Raw genomic sequence first — 14,276 nt, 5'->3', positions numbered from 1 at the left:
CAAAATCATTTCTTTGGAAAGATTTAAAATTGTGTCTCTAAGTATCTGCATCTTGTTTGTTTTCATTCCTCAGTATACTGAAGTCACTATGTTAAATTGATTGATATTAATGCTTTATGTTGCTTTACATACTAAAAATTTGTCCTCTGTGACTTAACAATCAGCCATTGTAAAGCTCTTTTCTTAAAACCAAAACAAACAGGTATTATCTCTGTCTGCTCTACATTGGGCTTTTTCTTTCTTCACCTGTGTGTGGTGACTTACTATCCAGGGTGGGAAAAAAAAGAAATGTGAGTAATGAGGGATTTTTTTCCTCCTTTTTACCACATACCTCCTTGGGAGATAAACATTTCTAGGAGATCCCCAGGGATCATTCTTGTCGAAATGAGCCGCCACAGAAAAACTGCTGATGCCTGCATTCTTCATGTGGTCGGTCTGTCAGGCAGCATTCACTTAAATCCTGCCTTTCCAGTGGTCAGACCTGAGTAAGATTTGTTTCTCCCTGGTCACAGACAGGTGATGAGTACATGATGAAAGATGAAGGAGAGCCAGTTGAAAAATGTCTCCCTTATGTGGAAGATTTATCTCTTTTAGAATAAGAAAAATTGGTGGCCTTGATACATTTATGCACCAACAAATGTTTCTTGTGTGTCCACCCAGAGGTCAGATCCTGGCACTGACCTTGGGGGAGGGGGCCTGTGCCTTTGCTAGTGGAGAACAAAGGTACCACCTTTGACCCTCGCTTCCACCTGGCATCATTCTGACCCATGTTCCAGTTTTAATTTTTGCACTATTGCTGCTCAGTGTCTCTTCAGCATAGTCCTGAAAATTGACTTGTCACTGTATCACTTTCAAAATTACAATTTTTGACTTTTGAAGGCTGCCTTCTTCCTTTGGTGTGCCTGCACTCGCTGCTGCCCCCACCCACACTCCCCAAATGCAGCTGTTCTTCTGACTCTGGCAGTCATTAATACTGAGTGCTGAGAATACAAAGAAATAAGGCAAGCTCACGCCTTTTAGGATTGCATAGCCTCTACTCTCACTATAATGAAAATAACATGGGAGCAGGTCAGATGTTTGCTTAAGTGTTGATGTGTGAGCAGATCAAGTTTTGTATTCACTCATATATTCAGCAGCCAGTAATTGAAGCACCAAACCAAGTGGATGGTCTCTGCCTTTGTGGAACTTCTAGTCAAGTAGAAGAGACAAGAAAATAATCAAAATAATGGCCTTGATACAGATGCTAGGAAGGAAGTAAATAAGGTGTTTCCAGGAGAGATCTTCTTGGATAATGTCACCGACAAGACCTTTCTGAGAAAGTGGCATTTAAACTCAGACATAAAAGGTGAAAACTGCTAGCCACTCAGAGGCTGGGGACAAGTTCTTGGCAGAGGCTTACTCTGAGGGATGAAAGAGAGTACGCGGTGTCCAGCATCCTGACAAAGAGACTCTGAACTCAGATTGGAGAAAGTAGACAGCAGCCAGGTCAGGCCTGTACTTCTGTAAAGTGCCAGATGCTTGTATTAAGGGGCGTGATTCCTGTTGTGCCCTTAGCTTCTTTGAAGCCTGTGTCATCCAGTGTAGTAGCCACAAGCCACATGTGGCCATTAAGCCCTGGAAATGTGGCCAGGCCAAATCTAGATGTGCTGCAAATGCAAAATACGTGCCAGATTTTAAAGACCAACTACTAAAAAAAAAAAAAAATCATGTAAAATGTCTCACGAATAATTTTGATATTGATTGTATGTTGATATATTTTTAGATTCAGTGGCTTAAATAAATATATGACTAAAATTAATTGTACTGTTTCTTTTCAATTTTAAAATCTGGCTAACTAGAAAAATTTTAAATTCATATGTGGCTCATGTTAGATTTCTGTTAGTTCTGTTCTAGAGCACAAGCTTTTGTGTTATAATGAAGAACTTTAAGACCAAATCGGCCAAGTGATCACTGAAAAACAGTTTTTGCCATATTGAGGGGGTATGAAGAAGACCTGGAGTTTCTCATTAGCCATCTCATAACTGTTAGGCAGCATACCTTTAAATTGATACACTGTTGTTTCCTTCTGTGTTCCTGCTGAATTACCCTCGATATTGTAGACTATATTTGCATACATAATATGTAAGAATATATATGAGGCTCTGTGGAGTTAACATTCTTTGGAAGAAAAAAATGTTTAGCCTTTCAAATAGATGAAAACAGTTTACTGGAAAAAATAGCAACATGAAAAGACTTTCTTTACCAATAAATTTTAATAGTTACTAAAATGAGGAATCTGGTCCATTAAGATAGAGCTTGCCAAGTCTTCAAGCTGAGTCACTTATTTCTTCCAAGCAGCTACTCTACTTCAGCTTCTTTCAAAGCAGCTGTTAGAAGTATGTTGATATTTTGATTCAACAACAGAACACAGTGCAAGTATAAGTCTAAAAGTCAATTCACCTTCCCAGAAAATTAGTGAAGGAAATTTTTGCCAGTTCCCCCCTTTTGTTTTTAGGGTGTTCAAACTCCGGAAACATGTCCTACTTGTTAGTGAAACTTAGTAACATTGATTATAAGGTAGTTGGTGAATGAATGATGTAGGATTTATTATATGGGTGCTATACCCAAAAAAAAAAAAAAAAAAAAAATCCCAGAAGAGGGTGGCAGGTGCATGTGACTTCACTTTACAAAGTGCATACAAGATTAATAGAGTCTCGGGCAGCCTGGGTGGCTCAGCGGTTTGGTGCTACCTTCTGCCCAGGCTGTGATCCTGGAGACCCGGGATCGAGTCCCACATCGGGGTCCCTGCATGGAGCCTGCTTCTCCCTCTGCCTGTGTCTCTCATGAATAAATAAATAAAATCTTAAAAAAAAAAAAAAGATTAATAGAGTCTCTGTTACTGAGGGAAGGGGAATTCCTGGTGGAGGACAAATGCATGTAGGGATGTTAGGTCTTGTGAACTTTGAGAAGGTCCATTGGATTGAAGGGCATGCAGTGGCTTTGGGGTACTTAGCTGGGTTAAAAGATGGGACTTCTCTACACTCTCTGAGGGCTCACTTCTCCATCAGTACTAAGGGGGGATATACCTGTCCTTTCTTGTTCTGCCAGTTACTTGCTCACATGACCCACAGTTCCGACCACAAGCAGAGTGACTATCAGGAGAGGGAAGCTAAGGTGCCTGCACAAGGATCAGACCTGTTATCTTTGATGTCAAAGCATTGTGTTCCAGCAGCTCAGCTGGCCAGCTGAAGTAACTGTATTTAATGAAATTTCTGGGGCGGAGCCAACAGCTTTTATTCCAGGAAGAGGAAATAACAGTCAAGAAACCCCAGGAGGACATTAAGATAATGTTCTAATTTAAAATCAATTTTATTGATACTTTATAAATTATTATAGCATTTTATCCTGACCAAGTAATGCATAATGCTGAGGCCATGGAAACAAAACATGAATGGCTGAATATTGAAGTGCTGTAGATTTTACTCCACAAAGCAAAAAAATATGTAGGACTTTTGTATTCTAAGTATTTTTAACTCATGGAGACTTCTGGAGGGCAAGGTGTAGATTTCATTCATCTTTGTATTACTGTACTTCAGTGGGTATTCAGTAAAAACCTGTTGAAAGGGCCTGTGAGTAGACGGAGATTGTGTGGTGGTTTCACATGAGCATAGGAGTCACAGCTCTCTCCTTCATCTTTGTAGCAGCTTTCTCAGCAAGTATTCCAGTTAGCTTCATTTTGCCCACTGGGGAACTGGAAGCTTAGAGAAGTTCATTAACTTGTCCAAGGTCACACAGTCCACCGTTGTGGATATGGCCTCTCTACTTCATCATTATTCTGTTAGTTCCTCTTGTTTTGATTATCTGCCGGAGAAATTTATCTTGGTCCAGGTATCTCTTACCAGGAGAAAAGCAAAAAGACAAAAACAACAATAGAACATTTTGAAGAACGTATTGTTCATGACATGCTGTAGAAGGTAAAACATTTATTAAGAACAGACTTGTTACTTTACATGGAGATTATATTTTAACAAGGACAGATCTTCAGAAAGTCCCAGTCATTTTTGAAGGTGAATTTTGATTTATGTTAATTTGGAAAAAGCAAGTTCTGTGAGGGTTATATACAGATTGTGTTTTTAATGACTTCCTTAATCAAGCAGGTTATTTTAAAAAAGTCTTATTGTAATGAGCAGTAAACTGACACCAGTGACTGGCTCAGAGCCCTACCATATTCAGGTTTTTCACCATAGGCATGCTATAATTTTTAAACTAATTTACCTAAATTTGCATGTGTTATGAGTCTGTATGTAAGATGTGTATATTTTAGCCAAATAATTTTTATTTTTTAACTTTTCCCAATTGAGGATTACTTTCCCCATCTCTGCTGGTTGTTTTTTAAATAGGTGGAATAGCAAATGTTAAAGTGTTTTATTAACTCTGAAGAACTGTATGTATGGAAATACAAACATTTTGTGTAATACTGTACAATAAAACTTCAATCAGAAATGCACTGGGATATGGTACTATGTTTGACATATATAGGTTTATTCAGGATGTTACTTTACTTCAGAACTTATTGAAAGTGTTTCATAACTCTAAAATGCTTTGAGGGTTAGTGAACATACTGACCTAGGGTGACTCATGATTGTAGGGCTCCTCCTACTGAAGGTCCTTCTGCATACGAAGGAGAGGGGCTGCGTCCCTGCTGAGTTCCCGCAGTACTTTGGCCTTTCTGCTTTCAAGAGAGTCAAAAAGTATTAATTTCTGTTTTAGTCCTCTGTTGTTGTTCTTACAGAGGAAATGATGCTTGAGGACTTTAGTTATGGCATCAGTGAAGGGTCAACAGGCCCCTTGAGCCTGCCTTCTCCATCCTTCCTTCCCCCAATGCCATTAACAGACTCCCTTTGAATTGTCCTTGACCCAAACTAATTCCTATACTGAATGAACTACAGTTCAACTAGCAGTATAATTTATCTTCTAAAACGGGGCTGGTTTTGAGAGTAAAATAGGCCTGCACACCAGTAGTAAAGTGGGGGCAAAACCCTAGCCAAGTTTTCGTGGTACTTTTTGCCCTGTCATTATCCCCTTTATCTGTTTGAAAGTGGATTTACCCTTGGGTACCAAGTAGATGGGGTATTTGAAGGCTGATGAACAAACAGACCATAACAAATGAGTTTTAGAGTTTTTGATCATGGTTGTCCAACCTTTCCTTCTCGTTGGACTCTCCTAAGTGGGCGGGGACATATGAACAGTGCACTTAGACGAATGGCAAGCAAAATTAGCTTGATGTGCATTTGAAATCAAATTAAAAAGTCCAATATAGAGGTGGTATTTATAGTCCTGCCTGCAGTATTGAACCAAAACCTTATTGTGTTGAAAGGACATGTGTTTTGGTTAATAGCAGCCTATTGAAACCCTATCATTATGGACCATCTGTATATCGGTGCTGAGGGGTAGTGCTACACAGATGCTGAGAATGGTCCTTATGTGAGGCTGAAAATAGACAATCCACACTAGCTCTGTAGTAAATAGCGTGCAGTGCTGAGTGCTGTTGCAGAGGGGCTCAGTTACCTGTCTGCGACTGTGCCTTACTCTACTTTATGGAGATTCTTTCACCTGGTCCTCAAAGCAGCTCAGGGAGGATGTGGGTGGGGTGTTCTTGTCTCAGACTACAGAGACTGAGACTGAGCAATATCCCCAAGGCTACACAGCTATTAAGTGGAAAACTAGACTCAAATCCAGACAGGCAGTCTGACTCCAGACAGATGCTGTTGCCTGCTAGTAAAATCTGTGCTACCTGTTATTAAAATTAGCTAATTGTAACAACACTACCTCTTGTTTTTTTGAGGGGGCGGGGGTATACTTTACAGAACTCTTCGTCATAATGGTCATCTTTGATCTTGAGGTGGCAGAGGAATGAAGGTGAAGGGCAGAGCCATCTGTTTCAATTGCCGGAGGTGTCCATTTTCCATCTGACTTGGTCAATAACCTTAGTAGAGTCTTGGTTGGATTTCAAACTAGGATCTAGAATTTTCTCATTTGGAGATAAAATATGATTTGCATTGTTAGGAGTAACTCCTTTAAAGCTTATCTTTTGCTTCCAAAGCAATTGGGATTTCCATATAATAAGACTCAAATTTTTATTATCTGTCCCCTAGTCTTTCCTTTTTTGCCCTCATCCTTTTCTTTTATTAAACATCTACTTTGTTCTTTCTACTATCCCAATAATATGTTTCATTTTTAAAGATACAGAGCTTTTTAGTAAACATTTGCATTTGAGGTCGTTTGACTTCTCTTGATTGGTCACCACTTCTGATTGTTAGGGCGCTCCATTCTTAATGACTTTGCCGATATAGTCACATGGTCAGACTGTAATGAGAAAATATTTCTAAGTTTGTAGATTTATACAGAGTCATGATGCAGGTCCAGTTAAGTTTGCTGTGGCGTAAGCTAGGGAAATACCTAAGGTAGGTAAGCTTTTAAAATAATGACAGAAATAAAAATATTTTCTAGTAAAACCAGACTTTGTCTTTAAAAGGATTTACTTAATTCCTCCTGTTCACATGCTCAGCAAAAAATCCAAGTGGCCTTCCAGTGGCAGAATGGTGGACTTGTAAGATTCATGATGAGAGTCTGTGCCAAGTCCAATTTGATTCCAGAGCAATTATGTTATTAGAACATTGCTGATTGCCCCAGTGCCCATTGTGTAGCTTAACCTTTAAATGCTAGTGATAATTAACTACTTTATCATTCTCCCAGGAAACTCCAACATATAACTCTGTCTGCAATAAAATTTCACAAATAAAATACTGCCCACAGAGCCAGAAACAGCCAGTTAAGAAAAGTAAAGCTGTTTGTGCATGTGTATCAATAAGCAAGCATAAAGATTTAAATAAATAAGCGTTACCATTTAGTGTTAATTTTTGAGAAAGTGTCTTACAGTCGTTCATAAATCAGTTTTTCCTTTTGGACAAAGTGGAAATAACTTTCATTAGAGTATCTTAGAATCACAGGGCTCAGATTGTTGTTAATGATAAACACATACAGGTTTCTTTTTGTAAAATATCAAATGAGTAGGATGAAGGCATGTGGAAGTAGGTGAGGGAGTAGAGGTGAGAAAGAGGCACAGCTCCTAGGCTGTGCTTTCTGAAGGGCAGCACTACTCAGATATTACTGTAACAAATGGTTTCTTGTGTAGCTGTTCAGCCTAGTGGTCTGCTGGAAGGGAGTGTATCATATGAATTTTTGGTCAAGGTTGAGGAGTACAAAGGGATGTTTGCTCATTTATGTTCAAAAACATTACTGGGCAGTTCTCTGCTGCTCGCTGTGCCGAGGGCCCCCACCCCAGGTAACCCACAGCCTGGAGTGGGAAGTGGCCTTGTAAACAAATAGCCACATATCGATTGCGAGCGCTCTACTCACTGGGTGAACAAAGTGTTGAGGGAACAAGGAGGAATTGAGTGATTAATTCTGCTTGACAGCATCTGCGTGAGCTTTAAAAGGTGACATGAGATCCAGTCCTTAAGAATATGGGTTTCAACACAAAGATACTGAGGGGAAATGGGAATTCTTCTAGGCCAGGAAAAAAAGGCTACAGATGCAAGGAAAATGCACAGAGCCCTGAGCTCTAAGTCCAGGGCTGTGGGTGAGGGCGGGGAGTGATGAAGGGCTTCGCAGAGAAGGCCACGCTCAGAAATTTGGACATTTTTTCCTTAAGGACGGTGAGAAACCATTTGTTGTTTTTAAAGAAGAGTGAGAAGTGGTCGAATCTCTCTTTTGGGAAATACGAACCCTAGAAATGTGGAGGAGAGACTGGAGAGGGGGACACTAGATATGGGGTTCTGACATCGAATATGGTAGGTAGTGGCTCACAGGTGATGTTTGCAAGGATGATTTCCATGCAGTAATGGTCACAAAAACCTGGTCACAGTGTGAAAGCAAAGCAGAAGCATTGAACCATGTCTGATGGCTTGGGAGTGAGGATTGGAACTCAACTGGGATACATGAAAATGAAGCAGCAGTCCAATTTAAAAAATTGTTCAGCTTCGGTCTTTAGCCTTGACTGAATGACATCTGCCATCGTTTCTGCCATTAAGCTTAAGGGCGAATGAGTAGGGTTAGCCACAGGGTTTGGTGCCTCTGACTTAGAGTATTCACTGAAGACTGAGAGAATAGTACAGGAAGGAAGCCTTTGGAGGTACCCAGCCCTTCAATGGGAACCAACTCCTTTGTCCTTCCCATCTTCCCCTGCCACCAAACTCCTACCCCCTCCTTCCATCCTTTGGAGCTGGTGGTGGGGTTGCCATCACCACAGGTGACCACTAGGGGGTGGTGTCTTGGTAGCGATGTAGACCCAGCATGGAAAAAGAAAAGTTTATTGGTTTTCCTCTAACAATGGGCTTCGAAAGTTTAGCCACAAAAGAAAATGTGGCATTAAGGTTCAGTGGAAGTGAAAGGGGATAGAGAGCCAAAAGTTCTGGCTATCACTCTGCCTCCCATAGTTAATTTAAAAGCCGTTGTGAATGTTGTGTATCTTCATAAATGTTAATTATTACCATCAGACTAAGATAAAGGAAAAAAAGTACAAGGGCTTAATTTTCCATGAGAAGAGTACAGTTATCAGTGAGGAAGAGCTTTACGGAACAGTTTCCTGAATTGATTTAGATGCAAGGCAAAGATATCCTGGTGGTGATTGTTTGCTCTTCCTATAACTTGTTTTCCCATATCCCAGGTGTTCTTTCCACTGCCCAGCCTGGGTTAATTTAGCACTCAGAGCCCCATGCTGGTGCCCTGCTGAGAGGGACTGGGCCTCTCTGGCCTTTATGAGCCACCCTCCACAGGTCAGCCCTGCTACCTCCCCACACCTCACCTTACTGGCAGGTGGGCTCCTGTTTGGTCTGTCTGGAACGGAGTCATTAGCCAGTTCATAAGGTTGCTTTCAGGTTTCGTTGATGCTTTCTTCACGATTCTTTACATGTTATTTTAAGCTCTTGTACTGTCTGAATGTGCCCAGTAGTAATCACCTTGGCTTCTGTGGTAGACAGACTCCTTTTCTGTACTTCAGTGTTTATTTTCAGCATGTAGGCCTCCTCCAGTTGGGAACTCTCTGGAAGAGCAGAGATGACAGACCTCTCCTGCCTGTATGGTTCGTTCCCAGCTGTGATCCCAAGAAGGAGTGACTGTCTTTCTCAGTTGCCTGGCCCTAATGGAGTTCTAGGGTTTCCAGAGATACAAAGGAGCCAGCTCATGAAAACTGTAGGAGTCAGAAAAGGACTAGAGTGAATTTTTGCAGGCATTTTGTTTTTGTGATTTTTATTTGCGACTTTCAACTTTCATAACCTTAAAACAAGGGACTTAGCAAAATTACATAAATATGACCTTTGTGTCACATGATCACCATTTTGGGGTTGTTTAAATTCAAGAGTACCTCTCTTCCTTTTTCTTTGTAGAATTACTAGTTTTTCTCAAGATGGATTCTAATATATTCTTTGTACAGGCTTAAGTTACTGGTTTCCCATCACCCAGCAAACTGGGGCCCCCAGGGGGGCAGGGGCTCACCTTTTCTTTCCTTCCATTTTCTCTTCTATCTGCTTCCTTTCTCACTGCTTTCAAGCTACCGCCCCAGTGTAATCTACATCTCCTTGGGACCAGACCCATTCTGTCTTCTGAATTTGCTGTTCTTTGCCTCCTTTTTTATTCCTTGGCTCCCTCCGTCCTGTCTTCATTTCTTCTTTCCTGTTGGTTCCTTTTTCCCCCCTTCATCCCCTTGTCCCTGTTTCCCCTTGGTTTCCTGCTGAGCCTCCTTTGCCTCTTTCTTTCACCTCCACTGTTCCCTCCTGTCTCCTCCTAACAATTTTACAGGTGCGCACTAATGAACAAAAGGGACATTAGATCTGCACAACTCACTGTGAAGTGGATGGTCATTCCTCAACCCTGCTTTCTTTTTGAATTACAGAGCTCTTCGGTATCCCCGTCGGCCAGTTTCCGAGGTGCCGAGAAGCACAGAAACTCCACAGACTACTCCTCTGACAGCAAAAAGCAGAAAACTGAAGAAAAGGAAATTGCAGCTCGTTACGTAAGTTCATTCATCTTTGCTTTGGGGGAAACCAGTTTACTCTGCTTTTTATCAGCAGCCGTTTTATGACTATTACCAACTAGAATTAGACCAGAGGAGAAAAAAAATAGTGACCGTGTGTAGAACTGTGTGTCACTTGGCTAGCTACAGCCTCTGTGTGCAGGGCAGCACGCACGTGTACATGAGTCAGAGCACAGTGCTCTGTCTGGCCGCCAATAGAAGACATTGTAGGGCTTTCATAGTACTGTTTCTAGAGATGCATTTGCTTCCCTCTCTGTATGTCAAGGTGCTTGAATTTCCTGCAGTCAACTAGAAATGTTAAGGAAAATGTAAAATCCTAGCCTGTTAAAATGTCTAAAAGGAATTTGCGCTGAGGGGTAAAGCAAGTAGAGTATAACTTGCAGAGGCATCCAGATGTGTCCCTAGCATGGGTTGAAGCTTATTTCCCTTCAGTGACTGACCCTTCAAGTCATAGAGTGAAGGAAGCCAGCTGGGTGGGACTGGGGTGGATGCAGCCAGGGCCTGCTCTGCTCCCTGTGGTGGTGCCCTGCAGGACTGCAGGCCTCAAGAAAAAAAAAAAAAGAAAGAAAGTTTGGATTTTCTTTTTTTTTTTTTTGAAAGTTTGGATTTTCGTGTGAAACCTCCCAATCTTAAAATGCTGGCTACTTACCCAGTCTTTTAAACTGAGAGAACGCACATCACACCTGACAGTAGGCTGGATTTAGCCTGGATGTGCCAGCTTCCACTAGCTTTGGAGTAGCAAGCCATAAGCTTCAGTTTTTTAAACTGTAAAGTGGAATCATCATATTACTTACCTTAAAAATCATCATGAGGATTAAAGAACAGAGTACATTGTAAAGTGTTTAGCACTCTTGGGTGCAGTTCATTTTTATAAGAGGTGAGGAATTAACCTGAATTTATCTGGGGTAAATCTGGCCTTTGTACGTGTGTATGCATGCATGTGCTAGGGGAGGAGGTAATGCTTGTCAATTGTTGATGCAGGACAGCGATGGAGAGAAGAGTGATGACAATTTGGTGGTTGACGTTTCCAATGAGGTACGTTTTATGGCTTGTTCAGCTTCTTGCTCTTACCACTGTAACAATGACTAGTGTCCACACAGTATTCAGAATGTGTGCGCTCCGTTTCCAAAGGGACCCACTTTTTATTTACCTGAAATTTATGTATTTATTATTGATCCTTTTTATATTGCTATTCTTTTCTATAAAAATACAAGTGTGTTTTGCTATCACCATGAATGCACACCAGATATATGTGGTCAGCCTTCAGATCTCATTGACAAGTGACCTGTATATTTGTAGGGTTTTGATTTTTGTTTTTGAAGAAGTACAGCTGACCCTTGAACAATGGTAGGGAGGGCAGTTTTAGGGCACTAACTTCCTACAAAGTTGAAAATCCTCATGTAATCCCCCTCCCCCCCACTTCTTTAAGTATAATTGACACACAATGTTACATTAGTTTCAGGTGTACAACATAGTGATTCAGCAAGTATGCCCATTGTGCTGCCACATATAACTTTCGACTCCCCCAAAACTTAACTACTAACAGCCTACTTTTGACCTAAAGCCTTACAGATAACATTAACAGTCAGGAACAGGTATTTTGTATGTTATATGTATTACTGTATTCTTAAAATAAAGAAAGCTAGAGAAAACATGTTGAAAAGAACATGATCTTCCTAAGATCATAAGGCAGAGAAGATACAATTTACAGTACTGTAGCATATTTATAAAAAAAATCTGCATATAAATGGAACCGCACAGATCTAACCCATGTCCTTCAAGGATTAGCTGTGCTGTAAATATTGCATTCTACCAAATATTTTCTTTAGCAATTCGGTGAATCTTTTATTATCGATTACAGAGCATTCATTTTGCACTTCTTTGTGCTTTCCGCACTCAAGTATTCTAGCATTGTGAGTGTGCTGTGCTGCATTACTGCCCTTGCTGTTTCCCTGTAGGACCCATCTTCCCCTCGGGGGAGTCCAGCACACTCCCCCAGAGAGAACGGCCTGGACAAGGCGCGCCTGCTCAAGAAAGACGCCCCTATCAGCCCAGCCTCCATTGCGTCCTCCAGCAGCACCCCTTCCTCCAAATCCAAAGAACTTAGCCTTGTAAGCTGCTCTTCATCCTCTTTCTTAGCGTGGCCTGTTTCAAGATGCTTGGCTTTGATTATTTGGTAAATTTGGTATTTTTCACATTTTTCTACAAGGACTCTTAATTCCAAATATACTTAGATGTTCAATATTCGAGCTTAATTGACAAAAGTACTTTGGGAACAGGATGGGTTTACTGACTTACTGGTGATAGATGTTTGTTTTATGAGTCTTTTTGCAAGGATAGGGGAGGGATATGGGGAAATTGAGCGAAACGTGTCTCAGCAAAGATGAAGAAATACACACCAGGCTTACAGAGATGGTTTTGTCACCTATGGTTTATGGTAAATTTAGTTTTCGACTGGGATGTGATTTCGTTGCTAGCTTTGTTTGAATTACCAAGCTATATATGACTGCAATAATTTTCCCTTCCTGTCTAACAAGTAATCTGTCATTTACAAAAGTCTTCCTTGACTCACACCACAAATCACAAATGCAAAAATGAAACTGCTTGCAAGTCAGGATAATCTCCCCATATCCCCTTCTTCTGTGGCTGTGTAGTTAATTGCATTTTTTGTGTGTATGTCTTCCTTTTTCTTCGCCAGTTATTTCCTTGTAACATAACATTAAAAAAAAAGACAAATTCAGTTTTCATATAGTCTTCTGAATTTGCAACTGAAGGAAAGAAAGTTCCTTAGGTTGTCTGCAAATTAGGGGGATGTGTCTGGAACAGAGGTACATTAGGTTTTTTTTCTGTTCTCTTTTGGCCTTCTGGTCTTGTATTGGCATCTCCTCTCTACTGATCTCTGTGATGATTTAGGCGTGGATCTGTTCTAATGGGACCTGTTAACCAGGAAACCTCTTGTGACATGAACAGTCCATCAGAAACCCAGCTCAAGCAGCCTTAAATCAAAGCAACCAGCAAGTGTTTGGTCATAGGACATCATGATTATCAGCCTCTGTCTGACTCATACCAGTTTCCTGGAAATCATCTTCTCTACTGTAGATTCTACTTTAGTTTATACCCTCCTGACCTGAACGTTGGTTTTGTGCTCTCAGGGATCTGTTTGTTGGTTGGTTGGTTGGTTCTTTTTAATTTTAAAACTAAAGGCCCAACCTGAGGAACTTTTCCATTTCTTTCTCTTTTCCTTTTGACTTGCCTTTTTAAAAACGTTTAACATCATTGTAAAAACTGTATTCTCATTGCCACTGTATTCTCTTCTATCTCTTATTAGAATGAAAAATCTACTACTCCTGTTTCAAAGTCCAATACCCCTACTCCGCGAACTGATGCACCCACCCCAGGCAGTACCTCCACCCCCGGATTGCGGCCTGTGCCTGGAAAGCCAGCAGGAGTCGACCCTTTGGGTTAGTAAGAAGAGTTTTCTGCACTTTTTTAAAGAAGTAAAGCAATGCAAATAGTGCCATACCTTAAGAGTAGTAATAACCCACATCAAAAGTCTGTTAAGAGTTATTTAACCTGAGCATATTACAATAAGCGAATTTGAGCACTGGATCCTGTTTTTTAAAGGTATATTTTAATGTCTTACTTCCTTATTATTTCCTGTGTTCTTGTTTTTTCTCTTCTCTCCTTCTGTTTTGCTCTGTAGCCTCAAGCCTGAGGACCCCGATGGCAGTCCCTTGTCCATATCCAACCCCGTTTGGGATCGTGCCCCATGCTGGGATGAATGGCGAGCTGACCAGCCCCGGCGCCGCCTACGCAGGACTGCACAATATTTCCCCTCAGATGAGTGCAGCCGCTGCCGCTGCTGCTGCTGCCGCCGCCTACGGGAGATCACCAGTGGTATGTTCATGGGTCTTCGTGAAATCAAACCATTCCATGGCTTCTGGGATGGTCAGACGTGTATTTGAACGTAGGGACCCATCATATCTGCAAATTAAACTACATGCAGTTATACTGTGAGATCCATTGCCTTTTCTAAGGTGAGGAAATGTCCTTGATATTTTAGGTTTCCTTTTAACTTTAAACCTACAAGAATAGAGCAAATAGTAATGAATGTAGTGAACCCTGTTTCCATCATAAACTTGAAAAAATTATACAAGTTATTTTTTTCATGTATGTTCCACCCCCCAGGATGTTACCACTAAAA

The 14,276-nt window shown here is 40.9% G+C and overlaps 1 protein-coding gene across 12 annotated transcripts in view; it reads left to right on the top strand.

Annotated features, from left to right (window-relative positions):
- Positions 1-14,276, top strand: part of LOC112644677 (transducin-like enhancer protein 4) — a 142,472-nt gene that overhangs the window by 110,747 nt on the left and 17,449 nt on the right. For all 12 annotated transcript variants that reach the window (XM_049091783.1, XM_049091762.1, XM_049116501.1 and 9 more), the window contains 5 exons: positions 9,932-10,051; positions 11,054-11,107; positions 12,031-12,183; positions 13,401-13,533; positions 13,776-13,969. In XM_049091783.1, the coding sequence (XP_048947740.1) occupies positions 9,932-10,051; positions 11,054-11,107; positions 12,031-12,183; positions 13,401-13,533; positions 13,776-13,969 (654 nt within the window). The remainder of the gene's footprint in view (positions 1-9,931; positions 10,052-11,053; positions 11,108-12,030; positions 12,184-13,400; positions 13,534-13,775; positions 13,970-14,276) is intronic.

This window comes from Canis lupus, chromosome 1, assembly GCF_003254725.2.
Source record: "Canis lupus dingo isolate Sandy chromosome 1, ASM325472v2, whole genome shotgun sequence".
NCBI classification, from domain to species: Eukaryota; Metazoa; Chordata; class Mammalia; order Carnivora; family Canidae; genus Canis; species Canis lupus.
The sequence above is the reverse complement of the archived record's forward strand: the minus strand, read 5'-3'. Positions and strand labels throughout refer to the sequence as shown.